Source organism: Dermochelys coriacea, chromosome 4, assembly GCF_009764565.3.
Source record: "Dermochelys coriacea isolate rDerCor1 chromosome 4, rDerCor1.pri.v4, whole genome shotgun sequence".
In the NCBI taxonomy this organism is placed as follows: Eukaryota; Metazoa; Chordata; order Testudines; family Dermochelyidae; genus Dermochelys; species Dermochelys coriacea.
The window spans coordinates 15,288,791-15,311,767 of NC_050071.1; the positions used below are offsets into that span (position 1 = coordinate 15,288,791).

Below are 22,977 nucleotides of genomic sequence, written 5' to 3' on the forward strand. Positions count from 1 at the left end.
AATATTCAAATTATTATGTAGATCCACATTGCAGCATGACCTGCGCTCAGCCACTGCTGACGTCATGCTCTCGATTTTTAGGTCCTGACAGTATGTTCCCTTACTTCGTGTATAGTACCTGGGTGTGTTCAGATCTGTAATGTTTGAGGAAATTGCATCTACTGACTGCCACTCATATGTGCCAGAATGAGACTGAGCGCTAAATTCCACACTCAGTTACACCACCCTGCAACCAGAGTAAGCTCTAGTGTGTGGGCTGGAATCAGTGGAGTTATTCCAGTTTTACAGCTGTATAACTAAGAGCAGAATTTGGCCTATTGTTATCAATAATAATTTTGCACTTTCAGAGCACTCTTCATGTCAGAATCTCAAAGCACTTAAAATGTTAGCTAATTCTGACTAGAGAATGAGCAGGAGCATGTGGTTTTCTATTGAGCTAGAGATTTCTTTCTGCGTGGTCTTCAAAAAGTCACTTCAATGCTTTTGAAAATCCCACCCAATGTTCTTTAATGGAGACTAGTTTATTGAATTTTGGACATACTGGTTTACTGTGAATAATAATAGGCAAAGGGAAATTGGAGTATATTATGTACTGTGAATGCACTTTATTAAAGATACTATATAAACCTAATTGCAGGAGTATTAAGTTCACCTGCCACTAATCTACTCATTCCTCTTTGCATATATAGTATTTTATCTTTCTTCTGTTCCACAAGCACATTTCATCCATTAATATTGTTCTATTTTTATGGGGGGACTTGTTTAGGAAAGGTCAGTTTTCCTTGAAGGTCAGCGATCAGCGGTTCTTCTCCCAGTTAGAGATGATCACCGTGCAAGCACTGTCGACACAGGTAATATTACAAAGCTGAAGAAATCCCTGATTTTTTTATATAGATTTAAAATTTACAAGAGAAACTTGGTATCTTGTAACAATAACAAATGAACCTGAGCAAAACTCAGTTGATCTGAGTTTCTTCAGGCCAAAGAGGTTTTACCAGAGACACACAGGGCTGGATTCTCCTCTCATTTACATGGGTGTGAATTAGGAGTAGCTCCATTTAAATTAATAGAATTACACCATGTAAAAACAGTTTAAGTAAGAGCAGAATTTGGGCCACTGAGGACTGTAGTGCTGTGCACAATTATTATGGTATAGCAGAATGGCAGCTCTTCTAAAGTTAAGGTTGAGAGTCACTTACTGTTTAAAATATTCTTACAGTTAGTGGATGATCTAGACGTTTATTGCACTGCAACGGAGTCATTATTGATCTCTACAGTAGAATCTTTTGCACTTGAGCACCTGTAATAAGAATGTCTGCTTCCGGGCTGCTGATTAAGTACACTAGTAGGAACAAACAGAGCAAAAGAGATTTCTAAATGTCTCTGCAGTCATTTATGTACCCCTTAAACTGCTCACCACTTTTACTCATGTTGAGCTTATAGTCCATCATGTTCCCATTGTATATGATTATTTTACTATCATTATTATTTCATATCTGTAGTCTGCTATTGCCAAGAGGCCTCAACTAAGTTGGGGCCCCATGGTGGTAGGGGCTGTACAAACATATAGCAAAAGAGGTTCATGCCCCATAGAGCTTACAGTCTGAAACACAAAATATAAAAGGTGGATGAGAGAAACAAGTATGTGAAAGGAGGACAAGGTTACAAAATTAATTGGATGTTTTAGCACAGATTAGCTGGGTGCGCAATTCTTAGCCAATCAGTAGTGGTAATCATATCTTATACTCTTATGGGACCTGATTCTCATTTAAACAAAGGCTGTTTTACACTACTCTGGCCAGTGTAAAGGGGAATGAGAATCATGAACTTCAAGGCCTCTTTATACCATCAAAGCAGTGTAAAACAACCGAAGTGTTGCTGAGAATCAGAGCCATAGTCTTTTAGTGTTGACTCTTGTGTGCCTGACTCTGCACCCTTAATCATAATGAGTCATTTCAGTAATATATAAAAGTTTCTTTAATCTCTCCAGTTAGGTTCAGATTTCAGGCTGTAGTGCTATGCTGTGTTTTAGGCTAATTATGTAGGACTACAACGAGCTGCAACACAGCTCCAAAGCAGAAATGTTGGCACATTGGACTACTAACATCCTCACTATGTATAGCATTGGTAACCATTTTATTTATCTATTTAGTGTTCCTGATAGGGAATAAATCCTCCAGTCTGAGAAGGTTTTTTCTTTTTTGGGGACCCATAGTCTCTTGATCCTGTGAAGTCAGTAGGGATTCAGGACCTCGCAGGGTTGGGCCCTTTAATGGTATCTTGAGGATTTTTTTTAAAAAAAATATAATGGTGTTTTCTTGCTTTTAAGCATTATTTTCTATGTGGGCTAAATTAATAGCTTACACAATAACTTACACAACTCAACAGTGCTCCTTACAAGAAAGAACTAGATAACTAATTTGAAACTGGTAAAATTTGGACTGTAACCGGACTTCTTCCCAGGTTGTGTAATGTCTTCAAGATGGAGGTTAGGTACCCCTTTGCCCTGGAGTTAAAGCTGTTGTGTAGCCGGGTTGGTCCAATCTATAAATAGAATTTGCTTTCCATAAAACATATGTTTGAGCATTATTTGCTGGCCTTGTACTTTGCGCAGCAAGAAAATATTTCATTACAGGCCTAGTCTTACAACTGTTGAAGTCAGTAGTAGAACTCCCATTGGTTTGAGTGGAAGCAGAGTAGAGACTTAGGTGAGCTAGGACTAGAGGTCTAATCCAAAAGCCTATTGAAGTCAGTTCCAACTCCATTGACTTCTAAGGGTCAGGCCCTAGGGTCTGTGTCTGTACAAACACTTCATAAACTAGCTGAGGTGAAGAGTTTAAGAATGCTACTGCCTGATTCTTTTGGAGACAATGAGCCAAATTCAGTCCCCACATAAGGAGACACGATTCCGTTGACTTCAGTGGAAGTTGGACCTACTTATGCCCTTGCCAAATTTAGTCCAAAGTCTGTGCTGTTTAATTCTCATTTTGTCTGCTGGACAAGAGATCAAAAGCCCAGCCAAGTGGAGGTGGCTTTTTGCTTCAGACTCGCTTCTTCACCAGCAGAATAACAAAACCCTGTGCATTCCATGTTACTCCCTTCAGTCACTTCCACTGAGATGCTTTAACATAAGCTGAGGTCTCCCAGCCATTAGGTGTCACATGGAATCATTTGTCTGTGTGAAGCCCTCCCTTTAGATTTCTTTTTAATTTGCACGTCAGGGAATAGATAAGTACCCATAGTTTGTACCATGTGCGTTTGCAGCAGTGTTCCTTATATAACAATATCATCGGTTTAATAACCTTTGTTTTTGAGGAAAAGAGTGGGTCTGAGCAGAAGAAGAGCTGTTCTAAAAAGAACCCCTATTTCAGTAGCGGGATATTAAACTAAGATTATTATTTAGTTATATTATGGTTGTGCCTACAGGTTCCAACAGGGGAGAGGGCCCCATGATGAAAGGCACTATACACACACAGAATGAAAAGATAGTCTCTGTCCCTAAGAGCTTGCAATTTAAAGTAGATGACAATAGACAACAGGTGGAGACAATCTGTGTTCTTTGGCTTTGGGTTTTGATTAGGAAAAAAAATCCCTTTTCTGAAGGTTCATGTTGCCTGTTTCCTAGATAAAGGGACGCTTGAAACCTGAAGAAAACACACTTACACAGATACGTAACCAGTTATAATGAAACAGTGATCTGTGTAATATGCCTTTCCCCTAACCTGTCTCTGTCTTGTCTGGTAGATTTTAAGCTCTTCAGAGCAGGGCTAGTCTGTGGCTCTGTGGTTGTATAGTGCGTAACGCAAGGCGGCCCTGATCTCGGTTGCTGCCTGAGCACTACCATAATAAATATGATTAATAATGATGTTGCCATACCACCTGGGACTGCGATTTCATTTTGATTACAAAAGTGAAGCATGATTGGGCCTGGTTATTACCTGTATGGGAGACCTCCACGGAATGTCTAGGAGCTGCAGAAATGGGAAGTGGTGAATGCAAAAGGTGGCACTCTTCTCTTGGGCTACATCTAGAGCCATTACCCCGTATGTGCAAGAGGAGGCAGCATTGTCTGGTCCATGAAGTTTCAGGTCATATTTTTATGTATGTTTTCCTCCTCATCATAGCCTTTCCTTGATAGGAATGATGCCTTCTCCTTTTTGGAATTGGGCAAGCGAGAGGGTTGTAACTAGGCACTAGGGCAGCTCTACCAAAATCAGGGGGAAAAGATCTTGAAGTCAGTTATTGCTTGGAGTTCCCATTGACTTTAGCAAAACCAGGCCTTGTCCCTGGAGGTTCTTATTTGAGCTATCCTAGCAGAGCAGCAAAGGGGATACAGACCGTGAGCAGGTAACTACATTCTTTATGCATAAATGTCCTGAGGCTTTTTGTTCAGCTTGCTGCAGTGTGAGAATCCCACCTTCTAATGTAGTTAAATCTGTCTAGATAGTCTAAGTTCTACCCTTCTGGGGAAATGTGCAGTTAGTGAATTCCTGTTGTTTACAAATAGGGGCTTTCCAGCACATGAAGGGAATTAATCTCTCTACCCACACCTTACTTCCAGACTTCCATCAGCATTAGAGCACTGTTGTTTAGCAAACAGCTAAGAGCTGTTTTTATGTTTCAGGCCCCCTACGTGCTAAGGAATGAAGTCCTCTTTATCAGCAGAGGGGATATTGGATCAATAACAAACGTGTTGCTTGATATTCGAGACAATGACAATCCCCAGGATGTAGCAGTGGTGGTTTTAGATCCTCCACGTCATGGCCAGCTGGTCAAAGCTCCAGGGGACACAACTCCTGCAGCCCAAGTATTCCATCTGGATGACCTGGCTAATGGACTCCTACGTTACGCTCACGATGGTTCTGACAGTTGGGATGATACGGTTCTTCTGCAAGTGAATGATGGGCACCACTTCCAGAATATCCTATTCCACATTAAGATTTCTCCAAAGGTATGTTCCTTTCTGCAGTGGCCAAGCTAGTAGTTTATAAAAGCAGTATATCTGGGAGAGAGGTTAGAGACCAGACATTGCTGACAGGGATGCGGCAAGGGAGGGGCAAAGTTGCAGGTTCGGTTTGGGTTTGCAAAATCTTGTCTGTTGGTGTTTTGGTTTGTAGACCCACAATGATTCCACTTTAGTGGTTCAGCTTAGCTAAATATTTCCTGTTTCAGTTAATCTGTAGCTGCAGTTTGAGAGTTGAAAATGCACCATTCTTTTTTGCGGTAGGAGCAATAGACATGTGAGAGGAGGGGGCCTGACTCTACCCTCACTCCGTAGGTGGAGGGGGTGCTGAGAGGCTGGTAGCAATCGGCAGGCAATAAATAGTATGATATTGGACATAGGCCTCCAGCTAAAAAGTTCACATCTGGATCCAAACTTCCCCCAAAGTCTGAGGGTGCACTGATTAGGGGATTTGGGTCAGCAAATTATAAAATTAGGGGCCAGAGGCAAAGTTCTGATCCAGATAAGGAGTCGAATGTCCCTGAAGTGTGGAGGTGTTTGGGTTTGGGGTTGTAATAAGGAGTCAAACGTCCCCAAAGTGTGGAGGTATTTGGGTTTGGGGTTGTGATTGAGGCTCATTTATGACTGGCTTTAAAGCGGGTTATTCATTTGACCAGAGGTTAGGTTATGTAGCTGAGTAACATCAGTGGAGGAGTATGGAGGAGAAAACAGGACAGCTTGGTGTTTGGAAAAGAGAGCTCTTCTGTGAGTGCCCGACACAGTAAGTTAGTATTACACGGTCAATGCTAAATTGTGAGAAGAGTGGATGCATCTGGAAAATGTATGGATCTCAGGAAACTATCAGGAAAAGAAACCTACATAAATTAAAAGGCTTGGTTAACAAGGTGTTTGAATTGCTGACTTCAGCTTTAAAGGGATGGGGAGGTATTGAGTGCGGTGGTTCATGGCTGATCAACATCCCAAAGCTATCAAGATCGCTGAAGTTTAATAAACTTTACTTAATACTTGACCCTTCTTAATATTTAATCATGTTCCTAGAGATATTTGAGAAGAGATCCCTAAAATTTAACAATTATTATTATTTATTTTAATTTAATTCTTCCATTTTTATTAAAAACTGAATGTTCCCACCTGTAGTAGTGTTATTCCCATTCTAAGTACAGGGAATGTGGTGGTAAAAAAAATTATGGTGCAGTATCTATTTTTAAATCACATCACTTTTAAAAAACAAAAAAAGTAGAATGCACTGTGACAGACAATTTGTATGTCAGACGCTATACAAAATAAGATTGTGTAACAATCATTTCAGTAATATGTGGTGGTGTCATAAGATAAGAGTCGTCAAAAAGTCAAGGATTTGTCCACCTGAGAAGAGGTCAGATTTGTGCAGTCCTACTATTGTGTATTGTGGAACCCAACAATTACAACTGACTTCCTTATATAACTTTGGCCAATCATTTAATCTTCCAGGGAAGGGGTTGGAATGGGGGCAGGGAAGGGGTGGGATGAGGCGGGGCAGGGGCGGGGCCTCACGGAAGGGGTGGAGTGGGGCGGGGCCAGGGCAGCGGGTTTGGGGTGGTCAGTGGTGCTGCCCTCAGGCCAATGTCCTAGTCCTCATGTGGCCCTTGTGGTCTTTTGAGTTTGAGACCCCTGCTCTATTGGGAAACAGTGAGTCCACACCCTAGAAAATGTGCCATTTTACAGCATCAGATCAGCCAAAGCAGGAGTTAGACCTGGCTGCATGTTGTGTGTTTGTTGTAGGTATGGGTAATGGGTAAGGTATGTTGTAGCCTGGGTAATGGGATATGGAACCCTTTGCCTTCCAGGTGGCCAAAAGATACTTAGATCAGATGATTGTGTGATGTTCAGTGTAATAAGGGTTGACAGTCTCGTTTCATTTCGCAGTGGATGAGTATCTCTTGTGGGCAGTTTCAGCAGGAAGGCCCAGATTTGAACAGGTATAGAGACTGAACTACCTTTTCACCACTAGGGGCGATTCAGCCAGGTCGGGGTTGAGGCACATTGGCGAGGCACATTGGCAAGGCAATGTGGCGGGAGCGTGACCAGCAGTAGCCCGTGCTATACTTGCTGAGTGGTTAAATAGAGAGACTTTAGTCTTCAGGACTGTTTAGTACTTACAAAAGGTGCATTAGAATTCATGCATGTGGGTGCGCGCACACGCACAGTGGAAATATAACGATCAGCCTTACCACCGGTAAACAAAAATCTGACATGATTCCAGTTGTGTCACTGACCTCTGCAGGAGAACTGACTGTAGCCTAGCTATAACTTGTCACTTAAAAATAAAAGGATTAGCAAGCAAGAAGAAACCTTTTGCGGAGTACATTTTTATTAATTAGTTGGATCACAGCATCAAAGCCAGCTGGGAATGTTATTGCAAAATGACTGAATGATTTATTGTGGGGAATGAAGAGCCCTTCATTCATTCATCCATCCCTTCGAAATGAGGAAATGCCATTGTTGCTCTGGAACTGTGACCTTGCTTTTAATTAACATTTTCTTGGAAATTTTTTCTTCTCATACAGTGCATTTTTGGCCCTCACCCTCAAAGTACTCTGAAGCACAGCTGCTCTCTCATTTCTCCCCTGCCATAATAAATCTGTTAATCTCTCTGACCCTTTCAAGCTGGTAATTTCCTGCTGCTGATTTATGCTTTGATGTTAAACTTCATAAGTGCCGTGACATCACTGACACTTGAAGACGGGTGGAAAGTTGCCATGGGTATTGTTAGGGTTCTCCTTAGCTGGCAATCAGTCCTGTCTGTCTTCTGCTCAATTCTTTTAAAGAATAAAGTGGTCATTTGTCCTAGGGGAACTGCTGATCCTAAATGATGTAAAATTTAGGACTACATGACATTCTGATTTTAAAAAATAGCATTATGCAAAATCAATATTAAATGGATTAAAATTTGATTGGTAGATCTCAAAAAGTAATTGTAAGTGGGGAATTATCATACAATGGGGGTGTTTTAATGGGGACCTGCAGAGATCCTGCAGGGATCTGTTCTTGGTCCAGTGTTGTTCAATATTTTTATAAATGATTTGGAAGCAAATATAAAATCATTGCTGATAAAGTTTTTACATAACATAAAACTTGGTGAAGTGGTAAACAATGAGGACAGTTAAGTTATACAGAGCAATCTGGATTGGTTGGTAAACTGGGTTTATTTGAACAATATGCAGTTTAATGCAGCCAAATGTGAGGTCATACAGGTAGGAACCAAGAATGTGGGTCACACTTACAGGATATGCGGGACTGTAGCCTAGAAAGTAGCGACTGAAAAGGATATGGGGTCCTGGTGGATAGCCCAGCTGAAGAGGAGTTGCCAATGTCATGCAGTGGCTAAGATGGCTAGTATGATTCTTGGCTATAATGCTGTGCAATATCGAGTAGACAGAGGGGAGTGTTATTACCAGTGTATATGGTATTAATGAAGCCATTCCTGGAACACTGTGACATGTTCTGCTGTCCACACTTCAAGAAGGATGTTGAAAAATTGAAAAGGTTTCAAAAAAGAGCTATAAGAATTGTTTGGAAAACCTGCCTTACAGTGGAAGATTTAGGAAGCTCAATATATTTAGCTTATCAAAGAGAAGATTGAGGTGACTTGACCATGGTCTATAAGTACTTACACGGGGAGACAATTTTTGATAGGAGAGCACTTTTAAATTTAGTAGACAAAGGTATAATAAGGTGACTGGAAGGTGAAGCTAGGTGAGTTCAGACTATAAATAAGGCATAAATGTTTAACACTGAGGGTAATTAACCATTGGAACATTTACCGAGGGATGTGGTAGATTCTTAATCACATGAAGTCTTTAAATTAAGACTGGATGTCTTTATCAAAAATACGTTCTAGCTAAACCACAAAATGTGGGCTTGATAGGGGAATTGCTGGGTGAAATTCTGTGGCCTGGATTACACAGGAGATCAGACGAGATGATCACAAGGGCCCCCTCTAGCCTTAGAGCCCAGTAATTTAGGATGAGGTATCTGAGAACTTGTCACTGTTGTTTAAAACTGACTTTGCCTTGGGATAAATTTGGCTCCCAAATATTTATTTTCCAGTTGGAAAACTTCCTCTGCCACAAATAACGTCCCTTTCAACTCTTATAGTCTCTGATATTTTATGAACATCAGGTTTATTTGTGTCTCCTCCAGACAAACTACCACACCCAAACCGCTCGGTCATTTCATGTATTCGCAAACACTTTTGCAATGTCAGAACTATATCAGAAAAGTTCTCCCCAGCTAAGTGTTTGTTGTTGGTTCTAAAGGTGTTGTACTTCAACATGCTTCCTAAGATGTGAAAGGGGTGAGAGATTGAAGTGATTGCCAGGGCCTGTGTGTATTGAAGTGTCACTGTTCCACTATGATGAAAATTACAGATACTTAAAAAAGTTGAGTGTGTTTTTATTTATGGCTTGTTTTTAAATGAGGGTGTGGTTTATAACCATCCTCAAAGAAGCGTGTGTAGGGAAGGGATTTAAAGAAGGGAGAGATAGTGTCAGACAAGTATTCTAGTCCTGGGCAAAGGTTTTAGCAGTGGAGATAGTGAGGATTTTTGACAGTGTCATGGAGGTTACCCGACAGGAGAGAAGCTGCAAAGGGAAAGAAAGGGAAGCAGATGCACCAGGACTTGAGGATGAGGAAGACAATACTGTTTAAATGAAGAGGTGAAAAGGCCACTGAGAGAGACAGGATCATGGGAAGGAGTGACTTGCGATCAGGAGGAGCTGGGCTCAGAGGAGACAAGAAGAAAGTCACAGATGGGACTGAAGGAGGAGAAAGTGGAAGGTGGGAGGGAAAACGAGGTGCGAAGTGGAATTGGTAGGGCAGGGAGCTTCCCTCTTTGAAGCAGATGAGAATCAAAGAGAGTCAGCTGCCTCGTGTTCTGCAATATTCAACCTCATCCTTCTTGTTTAAAAATTTGTTTATACTGGCCCATTATCATTACTCTTCAACCGAGCCTCTGCTGCTTCCCCTGCCACCCCCATCCCCTGCAGAGTGATGGAGGCCCCCGGCTGGTCACTAACCCCCTGGTGTGGGTCCCAGAAGGAGGGATGCTGCAGATCACCAACAGAATTTTGCAAGCAGAGATGCCTGGTGCCAGTGAATCTGAGATAACCTACACGATCATCAAGGACCAGCCAAGATACGGTAACTTATTATAGATCTTGTACTACCAGGGGACACTGCTGTTGGGCTGCTCCTTCTCCTTCCCTGGCGTCTCCCACCCTTAACAGAAGAAGTGCAGTTTTCTAATTCTCTGGGAGTCAGGCATGCTCAGCACTGGCTAAGGATATTATTTCATGGTATTTTGTACACATCAAATGTCTTTGGAGAACGCAGTTAGTTATAGTGCTGCATTTCAATACAGTCAGCTACGAATACTTACATATGATGTCCAAATCCCACATCTGGCCAGTTAAAATGGGTGTGTCAGCTTGTAAAACAGTCATGGCTAGATTCCAGTCTGAATGCCCAAATGGGGCTGCACGTTCCGTTTCATTGTCCATGGTTGCAGATGCATTGAGCTCAGTACAGTTAATATGGAGTTAGACCCAGATGCTCAAAGGTATTTAGGCACCTAACTCCCATTGATTTCAGTGGAAGCTGGGCACCAAGTATCTTTGAGAACCTGCGACAAAGACCCTCATAGGAACACGGTGTTACCTATTGTTTGTCAAATGGTAACGTTATGTGATGCAGTGTCGTCGTAACCGCGTTGGTTCCAGGATATTAGAAGGACATGGTGGGTGAGAGAATATCTTTTATTGGACCAATCCTTATGTAAACCTTATCTCCTAATTCCCCACTGTGGGCTCTGATCTCTGAATGGCTGCCTTCACAGTCTGCAGAAACAAAGGTGGTAAAAAGAAAAGGAGTACTTGTGGCACCTTAGAGACTAACAAATTTATTAGAGCATAAGCTTTCGTGAGCTACAGCTCACTTCAGCGAATACAGACTAACACGGCTGCTACTCTGAAAGGTGGTAAAAGCATTCTACAAGCTGAGGGGAAGGGAGGGTGGTAAGTAATGGGATTTGTGACTGAGGTACAAATTCGGAGAAGCTGGATGGGAAAGAGAACAGAGCACATCGGGCTGGAAAATAAATATGAATAAGAAGGAAGAAAGTTCATTTCCCCATCAGATGTATTGTTTCATTCACAAGGACAAATAATCTTTAAACATGCTTTAGACCCAAATGAAACTGTATTGTTTTAATTTGCTGAACCATATCAAATTAGAAAGGGTCACTTTAACAACACAGACTCTGCTCTTCTGCATGTTGTTTTTAGAATAGGTTTAATTCTTGAATAGCTGCTGACACCTCACAGAAGATGTTGATAAACACAGTGCTACTGTTCAGTTCATATTTAAATATGCCCTATATTGTCTCTGGGTAAGGCGTGTGTCTCGCTTTTAATCATTTGAAATATTTGTATGAAAACAGGAATTTGATCTTTAGGAGTTCATCTCCTGCTGCCTAATCTTCATTTGAAGTTATCCTCTGGTTGTATCATCATAATTATCTCCACAACCACTATTTGTGATGATATAAACAGAGGTTTATGGTTTCAGATGAGAAATTAACAGCAGGAGCCTTTGATCTTCAAAGTTTTCTATGAAATATTATCCCTGGTGGTGGTAATAATAATTTAAGAAAAAGTAAGGAAATACAGAAAACAGGTCCTGAGTAAAAAAGGGTCAACATAGGGCTCCGGTAAAAGCAGAATTCCAGATCCATGAAACATGTGTGCATTTTCTAGTCTCAGCTTACAGTTGTTCCAGAGCAGTTAGAAATGAACCATCTATGTATTTTTATTTGCTGATGCTTCCTTATGATTTGTGGGGGAATAGCCACTCCAGAGGCTAAATCCTGGCCCAATTGAAGTCAGTCTCAAAACTGCAGTTGACTTCAGTAGGATCTGGATTTCACTCCAGGTCTGTAATATTAGTAAAATGAATGGGAATTGGGCATCCTAAGAGACTGACTCAGGTGAGTAAAGTATCGGAATCAGGCCTATCATTAGATTGAAGGACCATGCTTCTAAGGGAATATTAGTGTAGTTATTAGTGCGTGATAGGGTCGCCGGATGCAACCTGGACTTTGGGACCGCTGAGCCCTCTGAACTAAGCAACCTGGGCTGCCTCTCACGTTGTGACGCTGATGTCAAGCTATAACACTCTGATCAGCACTGCATTTACACAGACATCCACAGGCAGGCACACACTGAACTGAGTTACATGAATGATGTCCCAGCCACTCATGAATCGCCAATAGGGAGGCTCCCCCCCAGCCTTGCACCCCAGCACTGTACTATCCCACACTGCTCAAGGCTTCCTTGGGCAGTGCAAGTTCATTAGTTCACCACTCCCTCAGTGTTGAATGGACACACGTTAGCCTTTGTAAACTGTGCTGAGATTTCCCAAGCACTTCAGCCAAAACAGATTTATTAACGACAGAAAGATACATTGTAAGTGACTATAAGTGGTAGGCACACAAGTCAGAGATAGTTACCTTAAGAAAAGAAAAGTTAACATTCATTCTAAATCCTAAATTTTCAGTCTAAGCAAGAACTGAACCAAACAATGTCTCACCCTGACAGATAGTAGAAGCAGGTTACAGTTCCCCAGTATACAGGCTGGGACTATCTTCCAGCCTGGGACCACCCTTCCCCAGTTGGTCCATTGAGACATTCTTCCAGGTGTTGAGTTGAGGGGGGAGAGAGACCAAGTGGTGATGTCACTGTCTCTCCTTTTATATCTTCTTCCTGCTTACTAGAAAGATCCTTGCTGTGACGCGGTGGTTAGGCAACCTCCATTGGTCAGGCAGTCTCCATGGCATACATACTCTCTCTGAGAAGTCTCTGGGATGGCCCTTGGGAGAGTGGATTCCCTTTAATGGGCCATCAGCACGTGTCTGGCTGGTCCTCTGTCGTAGTTGAGGTTGGCTGTGGGTGTCTTCCAACCTCACAACATATTTCAGTAACACACATTGCTACACTTCATAACTGCACATATAATATAGCACATACAATCCAAAAGAACATTAATGTTCAACAGATCAAGACTTTTCAAATGATACCTCCCAAGGCATGCATTGTACAAAACCGATTATAATCATGTCATAATGCTGAATATGGGGGTTCCAGGGTGCTACTTTGAGGTACAGAATGTCACATAGTGATAAAACAGAAACATGATATGCCATTTTTTTTATTACTCAAACATCATTCAAATGCGATTTTTGGAAATGAACTAAGAGAGCTTAAAACGAATATTTTGCAAAGCAGAATTATTGCTACAAAAAGAGCTAAATAATTTGTATGGTTTTTGATTGGTAGCTACAAGGGATACTTTCAAAGGTCAATAGAGAGGTGGAATGCACAATTAAATACAGATTCAGTGGGAGACTGGAGTTTGCTATATGTGCAGACTACATTTGTATCCATGAGTACTAAAACATAGAATGATATGTAATTATTAGCACAGATTATATTTAACTCTAAAACAAATGAGTAAAATTAAATTTTGAGGACCAGCTAGTATAGGATCAGTTGAGGATCAGCTGGTATAAATTACCATAGCTCAATTGACTTAAGTGAAGTCAGGAATACTGTGTCCGGTTCTGGTGTCCCCAATTCAAGAAGCACGTTGAAAAACTGGAGACTGTTCAGAAAAGAGATGTGAGAATGACTAAAAGATTGATAAACATGCCTTATCGTTAAAGACTCAAGGAGCTCAGTCTGTTTAGCTTATCAAAGAGAAGGGAAAAGGGTGACTTGATCACAATCTATACGTACCTACCTGGAGAAAAGAAGCTTGATGATAGAGAGGTCTTTATTCTAGCAGACAAAGGTATCACAAGATCAAATAGCTGGGAGTTGAAGCCAGACACATTCAGACCCTAAATGAGGTGAAACATTTTAACAATGAGGATAATTAGCTATTGGAATAATTACCAAGGGTTGTGGTGGATTCTCCGTCACTGACCATTTTTAAATCAAGATATTGGATGTTTTTCTAAAAGATCTGCTTTAGTTGAGCCACAGCTATTACACTTGAGGCAGGAATTAATTCAGGGAAATCCTGAGGTTTGCATGGGTATGTTTACACTGCACACTAACCCCAGATTCTGATTCCAGTTTGAGCCCAACACCCCTTAACATCCAAACACAAATCAGAATGACTCAAGTCAGCAAGCACCCAGGACCCTGGTCTTAAAACCCCACTAGGAGGGTGGGTCAGAGCCTGAATTACACAGTGATTCAGGGCCAAGCCCGGTCGTTTTGCAGTGTGGATGCAGGTCAAGCCATAGACCCAAGGTCCGCATAGTGCAGTATGGCTGTGTTAGCATGGCTATGAGATCCAGGTGTAGTGGTTGCAAAAGCCAGGATTACAATGCAGTATGGACACTCAAGCATGGGGTTGGAAACACTGAGTCTACAAGCTCAGGTCCCACAGATCTGGGCTTAGTGTGCAGTGTAGACATATCGTGTTATGCTGAAGGTCTGACCAGATGGTCCGAATGGTCCTTTCTGTCCTTAAGATTTATTAAACTCTATGTGCTGAGGATCTAGCCCTAGAACTGTATACAAAATGTGATATAAAACCCATTAATATTAGGAAAAATATCCATAATGCTCTATTGCAATTAACAGAAAAACTATTATTGAAGTCAATGGTGCAGGGTTGGGCCATCATTCTGAACATGCGACAAAGTTTGGTTCTGAAGTTATTGAATATATACCTGATTTACCAAATGTGTGGGTTTATTTAACCCAGGTGTTTGCATTTTGAAATAATGTAGAAGTTCTAGATTAAATAGACATCACAGCAGCCCTATGGGAGTAGCACTGTCAGTTGCAAAAACATTTATAAGAAAATACTGAACAAAGGAATCTACACCTTCAGCGTAATGGAATCTACACCTTCAGCGTAACGTAAATTTACTTTAGTGTCAGAATGGATGAAGGGTTAGGAATGCATGAATCCCAAGAGAACCTCCTCATACCCATTCAGAGGTGATGCAAAGACATTTAAGATCACATGGGTCTCTTATTTGATTATCAGTTAGATATAATCTACTTTAAAAGATGTTTTATTGTTTTGACTGTATCATTTTTCATAAGGTTTTTGTTTGATTTGTTTGTATTTATATATGAGATTTTGAACAAGCTTTGAATTATGTGTTGCACAATAAAATAAAATATTTAGGACCCAGATTTTGATGCCCTTTCAGTGAGTAGCACTTGACTCTGTGTAATCTCATGGAAGTTAGGTGCTACTCATGGAGTAAAATGTTCACCATGAGTAAGGGATAAGAATCTTCTTCTATATATATTTGGAGGGTCAAAGTTGATCTATATCAGGATTGATCCTCCAATGATAAACATTGTCATGGCTGCATTGAACCCAGTGGAGGTAGGACAATTTATACCCACTGAGGACCTGTCTGGCTGTGTAAAAGCTGATATAAGCAGAATGTTTTCTGTGTGATATCAGGGGAACTTTAAACTGAATATTATTCCAACTAGAAGCTATAGCTTTGCAGAGTTTTTACATCAGCTAATAATACTGGGTGTTTTAATGTATTAGTTCAGCATTTCTATATTTGCTGAATATTTCCGCTTAATTAAATTAGTAAAGAATAAAATTATGGGGTTAAAAGGTGCACAAAAGCATCAAACAAACTGGGCCAGAAAGAATTGACACAAGCACTTACAAAGAGTCAGCTCTCCCTACACATAGGAGTAAGTAGGGTGGTCTAGGAGCAGTGTAGTGTCACTTGGGAAACATGGGTTTGGTTGCTGGCTCAGCCATATGCCTCCTATGTGATCTTTGGCATCTTCCCTGTGCCTGTCACCCACCTCTGGAAATGGATTCCCTACTTCACAGGGGTGTTCGGAGGCTGGAGATTTTGGAGTGTTTGAATCTAGAGCCAGACCAGTAAACAGAAGAGGCTGCCGGTGGGTGAAGACTTTTCCCTTTGAATGCACAATTGGTTGTGGGGAAGGACACACACGCCTCCGTGTCTCATGCATGGCCTCTCCCTGTTCACCTCTGCTTTCTCAGGGGAGGTCGTTCTTCTGGTTCCAATGCCAGCAGATGGCCCAGCTGACTCATGGCAGAGTCTGCCTGATGGAAGAGCTGTCACGCCAACCACCTCTTTCACTCAGCAGGACATTAATGAAGGCATTGTGTGGTATAGGCACTCTGGATCCCAGGCAGAGAGCGACTCCTTCTACTTCCAGGTACTGCCTGTCTTGCCATCTGTCCTAGAGCAGCTTTTATTTTCTTCTGAGACTTGCTCTGTTTGCTGCGCCTTATCCATTATCAGGATCAATGTTTGTGCCTGGAGACAGAAAGGTTTAATCATAAAAAGGCTCCCTGTAGGTAGGACCAAATCTTAGTCTTCATGCAGGTAAAACTTCCACTGATGCTAGAGACGGTTTTGTCCGACTGCAGGATTTGGCCCCTTGTAATGACTGCAGTAGTAGAGGTATCCATCTGTAGAGCTGATTTATTAGGCTAACTCTTGTATGCTGATGTTGACCTCGTTTGGCAAGTCACAGACCACATCGCAGATCTAAGGAAAATTGCCTTTCAAACAACTTAACTTAACAATGGACTGCCAACTCCCAGAGGTTTGTCTGATTCTACGTCCATCTCAAAGAGGAGTAGACTCTTGAGAGGAAGTTAAATTGCACCACTCCAGTAGTGATATCCTGCTGGTAGCCTCTCTAGGCAGGAGATGGAGGAATAAAGTCATTAAAAAGGAGTGAGAGAATGACTGTCCCAAGAGTGAACAGGTGCACAATGGCCTATATGTGCATGGCCTGGCTTAGGACTGCCCCAAGAATGAAAACCGCAGACTCATTACATCAGAAAAGACACAGACTGGAGCAGTGTGCCCAGAGGCAGATGCTTGCTGGGGTAGTGATAGTACCCCCCTCCCCTTCCATGCTTGGATCCACACAGAATATTTGTTGTTTAAAAATGCTGATGCTCAGGGCACGCCACTTTTCAGGAGCCCTGCGACGGGGGTCTTCCTGGAGTCAGTATTGGTGGAAGGGGTCTGGGACTGGTGCCCAGGCAGACCAGGTGTGGAAGGGAGTGGGGCAGGGAGGCGTATTTTCCCCACCAGCCCCACAGAGATGGCTAGGAAGACATAACACAGCTTATTGCTCTCTTATCCTTCTGTACCCTCTTGTAATAGGAATCCTCTTCAAGATGAGGGGTTTCCAGGGGGCAGCTGCAGCCAAGGGGCAGCATGGATGGCCCTGTGCCTTAGGCAATGTCCTGGGAATGACTGAGTGGGGAGCAGAAGGAGGGGAAGGAAACAACACTCTATGAGGAGATGGTTGCAGAGTTTTCCTCTGCCCAGACCCCCTCCCATATGCGTATTTCTGTATCTGGGTGATTCATCCCTGAGAAAAGCATCACCTTGAGATTTGCTGCTGCAGTTATGGAGGTGTGGCTCACGACTCCAGCATTAAATTCTATTTTGCACTTAAAGCAGGGATTTAACGTCTTTATTTGGTATGAATAATGCAGCATGCCCTCCCCAAACCTACTGTGCTTACTCTGAGAAGTGAGTGGATTTTTTTTGAGAATTGAGTTTGATTTGAAAACACCCAGGCCAAGTGCCCATCTCTCTCCTGGGGTTCCCTCATGTAATAATTTAATTTTCATAATAGACTGCTCCTCTCACTCCACCAATAAATGTGTATATATAGACAAAAAGGCACAAAATACACCCCAGCAGTCATTATAATAAAATAAACCCCACCTTCCCAACAGGCAGAATGGTCATAAAATCCCTCAGACAGGATCTTGCATTTTGCTTGGCAAGTTTAACAGTCTCCCATAATGCTAAGTCAACATGAACATTTGCGTGCAATATTTGTTACATTTGGTTTACAACTTAGAAGCTATTACTGACAGACAGTTAAGGTAATTTCTGAAGTAATCAACATAAGTGATAATGAGGAAGTTGAGAGTGCCAGATGTTGAGCAAGCTAATCTTTAATTTAATGGCTGTGTTGCTGTTCGGTATCTGCCTTTTGCATGAGTCAGATGTCTGGTTTTAGTTTCTTGGTGCAGTGACAATAATTGTATGAGGAGCGAGCCCTATAGGGAAAAGAAGCTACAGTGTGCGTTGTCACATCCGAAGATCATAATACATCTCTCTGAGTGCAGAAAAGTGGATTGTGACTTCCTAAAAAAGGCAGGCTAATGTGTTTTCAACAGCGCTCTGGGAATTGTAGTTCAAATGACATCAACATAAACAGACCCTGTGAGTGACTAAAATCATTTCGGTTTTACTCTTTTAGGCCTCAATTTCGCAAAGCATTTTCATGCACGTTCTCAACTTGAAGCGGATGTTAAGTCCATTCTTGCTCAGCAAACTGTTTTAAGTTCTACTGAAGTCAAGGACAGACTGGGGCCTAATCCTTCCACGGTATTGAGTGTAGGGAAGGCAATGAGAGCTAAGGGTGATTGCCGACTTTCAGGATTATTATAAACTTTTCTAGCACAGTTTTTACACTATCTTTTAGTGCTTTTAAATTTTTATAAAAATAATTATGCTGGATCCATGTGTTTATATATATATATATATAGATATATATAGATATATATATCTATAAAAAGCAACTGCAACTGGATTGTGATGAGTTAGATATTAATTTCATCTTGATTTTGGGACGGTGGTATGGACCATCTTCCAGTGTGGAGCACAAAGTCATCTTGTGCAGCCTTGACCTTGATAGTATATCGTATCAAAGAATAGTACAGTCTGGTACCTACTATGTGAGTGCATTTGGATCACAGAGAAGCAATCCTAAGAGACATCTGGTTGAAGGTACAGGGTGGGTTTTTTTCAGCATTTATCATCTAGTTCTGCTGCGCTCATGTTCTCAGGATCGGCCCCTAACTTTGTCCTCTCAAAGCCAGAAGGAGGAGTAGGGGAGGTTAAGAGGAGGGCCTAGAAAGGCAGTTGTGTTTTCAAACAATAGCAGTTCTTCATCATTGCGAATGAATTGTGATCAGGATTCCATTTGTATGAACTTGCATTTGCAGGTATCGAGTGCTGCTAGTCCACAAACCCACCTGGAGACCCACATGTTCAACATTGCCATTCTCCCACAGATACCTGAAGCACCGCAGCTCTCACTTGGGTCTTCTCTCCATATGACTGTAAGTCTAACCCAAAGCCACTGACGAATTGTCACTGTATTTTTCCTTCTCATTATGGGAGTGTACTGAGACAAGACTTTGGCACAGAACAGTTATTGCTTAATATTGCTTCCTCTTAACGTTGTTCAGTCTGTGCATTGTACCTGATTCAAGGATCAAGGGAAGTTTAAAGGAAGAGTTCTGTACAGCTGGATGCATAGTAGAAAAAAGAAAAGTGAAATGAATCATAGCTCAGATATTGAAATGTAAAAAAAAAAAGGTGGAAAGTCAATATGAATAGAGGTGATTGAGATAAAATTGTAGATTGTAGAGGCTCTTAATAAAGAAGAAAAAGGAAGAAATTACATATTTACATCTTTTCAAAGAATTCCAACAGTTCTTAAAACCCTGTGTATTACAGAGACTACTACAGTGGGAAGAGGCAAAAAGCGTTGGGTTAGTGAGACAATAATAAATAGATCTTTTGAGTAACTACACTGCAATCCATGTTCACAAAGATCACAATCTGCTCACATGACAAAGTTCTAATCCACCAATCTGACACCAGAAACATATATTATAGTATTTTCCTAAAACATTCAGACATGTCTATTACATTTCATTGTAAATTACTCTTTTTGAAGGATTGGCAGTGGAAGTAAGTGTTGCGTTTTTATTCTATACCATGTAATCTAATGCAGTTGTTCCCTAATCATTTGAATTTGAAGAGACGCCTGCAAGGCTGGTGAGAATTCAATTAGACACACAACATGCCTTGTAGGGGTTGGCAGGTGTATGTAGTGTATATGGCATATATTTTTGCTTTGTTCTGCTGTCTGCTCTGTTCCTGTGAACTAGCAGAATGCTGTTGTATACTTGAATCCTCCTTGGAGTTCTGGTGATAGCATAACCCACTAAAACCCATGCTTTATGCCAACAAATATACCTTGGTTCGACTGTTTCTTTCTCAATGCAGACTGATACAAAGCCCACTGATGTCAAGAAGAGTCTTTTCAGTTAGGTCAGTGGGCATCAAGATCCACAAGTGTAGCACAGTGTAAGAAGGTCATGGTGCTGTGATTAATACAGAGAAACTCAGACGTTCTACAAATTGGGCCAAATTCAGCCTTGGCATAAATTGATGCAATTCCCATTAGCTTCAGTGGGACCTGTACCTGATTCACCAGGGCTGAATTTGGTCTATATGGCCTGTTTTTCAAGTATAGGATTGCTACTCACTCTTGTTATTTTCAGCATAACCTTGATTTTAAGATCATTTCAAAATATCTTCAGGGAGAATGCGACGTTGTTGTCTTGATGTTGGGTTGTACAACCCCTGACAGCACTGAGCAAAGATGTTGTGACACTGGGTTAATGACATTATTATTATTAATATGCTCAGAAGTGTACTGGGTACCTGTTGTAGGGGAGTGGCTTACCCCATAGCACACAGCGCTGGCCACACATGGTACAACTGGCTCTCCCTCCATTTCCTTCTCTGAGGTGGGTCTCTTTGGCTCTCCACATGCTGGTCTGTGCTGGAGATGTGACTTAGCCCCCTGGCCAAATCAGAAGCAAACCCGTAGCAACAGTTCAACAAACAAAAACGTCCTCCTGCCTCTTCAGCCCACCCTCTGAGCCTTGTTCCCAGCTGGTTTCTTGGCTACCTGTGTGAGTCATTCTGGTTCTGGGACAGAGCACTGGGTCCCCAGGCTAGTTCCCGTTCTCAGCCGCTTTTGGGCTGTGTTCCTTGTAGCCTTCCCTGCTGTGGTATAGAGCACTGGGCCCCAGGCTGGTTTTCTGGGCATACTTAGTCTCCTGCAGACCCTGGCTCAGGCCTTCCACAGTAGCCTGCCCACTCCCTGTGGTTCCACCTCCAGATTTATCTCATTCTCAGTCCTTTTATAAGGCCCATATGTCGATTAAGCTGTCACCTGACCCTCCTTAGTCCCTCCACTTCAGGCTGGAAGCAGCTAATTAATTATGGCCAGGTGTGGCTGACCCGTCACTCTTTAAAGGGGCCAGTCACCCACTGACATTGCCTTATGAAAATAAATAAAGACCCAGTCGGTGCTGTAGAGAGTCAACGTGACCCAGCAAGTGAGGGTCATTAACAGACAAGTTGGTAGTGGGTTGTAATAAGGTCATGTGGTGATTAAGGCATGTAGACATCTTAATGGCTCTGCCACCTGTTAAACGGTATATTCTCCCTGCCTTTCCCCCCCGCCATGTTTGCTCGTAGACAAGATGGCCAAAGTGAGGCATTAGGAGGGATTTGGAGGTGGCCTGGTGAACAACTTTGAGGGCTGGCGTTCCAAGCATATAGGAGATGGCTTGGAGTTGCCTGTGAGAAAAGCCATTGCTAAGTGGAGGGGCTAGGAAAGGAGGTCAGAGCTGTAGGCGGGGGTGCCTGATGCCTGGCTTTGGGAACCGGGGCTAGCCATCTGAATGAGATGCACAGGCATGTCTGACCTTATTAGTTACTAATTCTTTATTCATGATGTGTTAAGTGCCTGCGGCATGCTTGGCTCTGTCATAGACCCAGATAAAGACAGAGTCCTGGCCCAAACAACCTTGCAGATAGACAAAAACACACTGGGAGGATAGAGATAACTTAAGATCTGCCTATTGTAGGTACTTATACAACCTCCATTAGCATAGTATCTGCATGCCCCACCACACCTCTGTGAAATAGGGCAGTGCTGTTATGCCCATTTTATAGATGGGCAGTTAAGGAGCAGAGAGACTAGGGCCAGCTTTTCAAAGCTATTTAGGTGCCTAAAGATGTAGATAGACGCCAAGTGGTATTTTAAGAAGCGCTTAGTTACCGAACTCCCACTGAAATTGAAAGTCAATGGGAGTTAGGCACCATGGTGCTTCTGAAAACTCCACTAGGCATCTATCTGCATCTTTAGGCACCTGAATACCTTTGAAAATCTGGCCCTTAAGTGACTTGCCCAAAGTCACACAAGAAGTCTGTAATGAAGCCAGGAAGTGAAGCCAGGTCTCACAAGCTCCAAACCGGCACCCTAATCCTTGGACCATCCTTTCAGGTGTAATAGGGGTGGGTGGGGAGTTCTTGCCATTTCATATTGGTTAGGTAAAGGATCAGTGCTAACCTGGCAAGTGATAGACTGTGGAAGAGAGTAGTTAGCATGTGATTTCTTAGAAGAAATAGGTTTCCAGGTGGCATTGAGGGAGGAAGGCCATGAGTCCGAGAGGGAGTGCATTCCACACGTTGAGGTTGGTGAGGTAGGAAGACAGGAGTGGGTGAAGGAACTGAGGGGAGTGGTGAAACCATGCCATGATCTCACTGCTTCCCGTGGTCTTATCAAGGTTTAAAATAGGGGCAACCTTCTGCAGGCAACAATAAAATCTGTTCAAGCTGTTATTTGGAGCAATATTCGGTAATGTATCTTTTTCCTTTGAATTTTTTTTAAAACAAGATTCACGGGGGAGGTGTCTGATTGCTCCATGCAATGCTGGATTTTATAGCTAATTACACACCACAAAATCCAACAGTGTCATAAAATATTGTGCTTTACTTGAGGGGGCTCATCACAACCTGCAAATGCTGCCTCTTTGAGAGACAAATATGCCTTGGAGGCAATTACAAAGGGACCATAACATTAAATCTTCTCATCATAAAAAGACTGCACTTCCCACATCAGCGTGATTGAGTTCTGCTAATCCATTTTCAAATGTCTAAATTCCTTCAGAATTAGACTGGCGTCTTTGCTGAAGAATGAGCTCAATGCTAAGTCCTTCTACAGCAGAAGTCTGGTTTGATTGATCTGTACTAGAAA

At 42.1% G+C, this 22,977-nt stretch overlaps 1 protein-coding gene across 1 annotated transcript in view; it reads left to right on the forward strand.

The window, feature by feature from the left end:
- Nucleotides 1–22,977, forward strand: part of FRAS1 (Fraser extracellular matrix complex subunit 1) — a 302,180-nt gene that overhangs the window by 196,852 nt on the left and 82,351 nt on the right. The window contains 5 exon segments of the mRNA XM_038399497.2: nucleotides 767–851; nucleotides 4,625–4,951; nucleotides 9,991–10,144; nucleotides 16,067–16,245; nucleotides 19,076–19,192. Of these exon segments, the coding sequence (XP_038255425.1) occupies nucleotides 767–851; nucleotides 4,625–4,951; nucleotides 9,991–10,144; nucleotides 16,067–16,245; nucleotides 19,076–19,192 (862 nt within the window).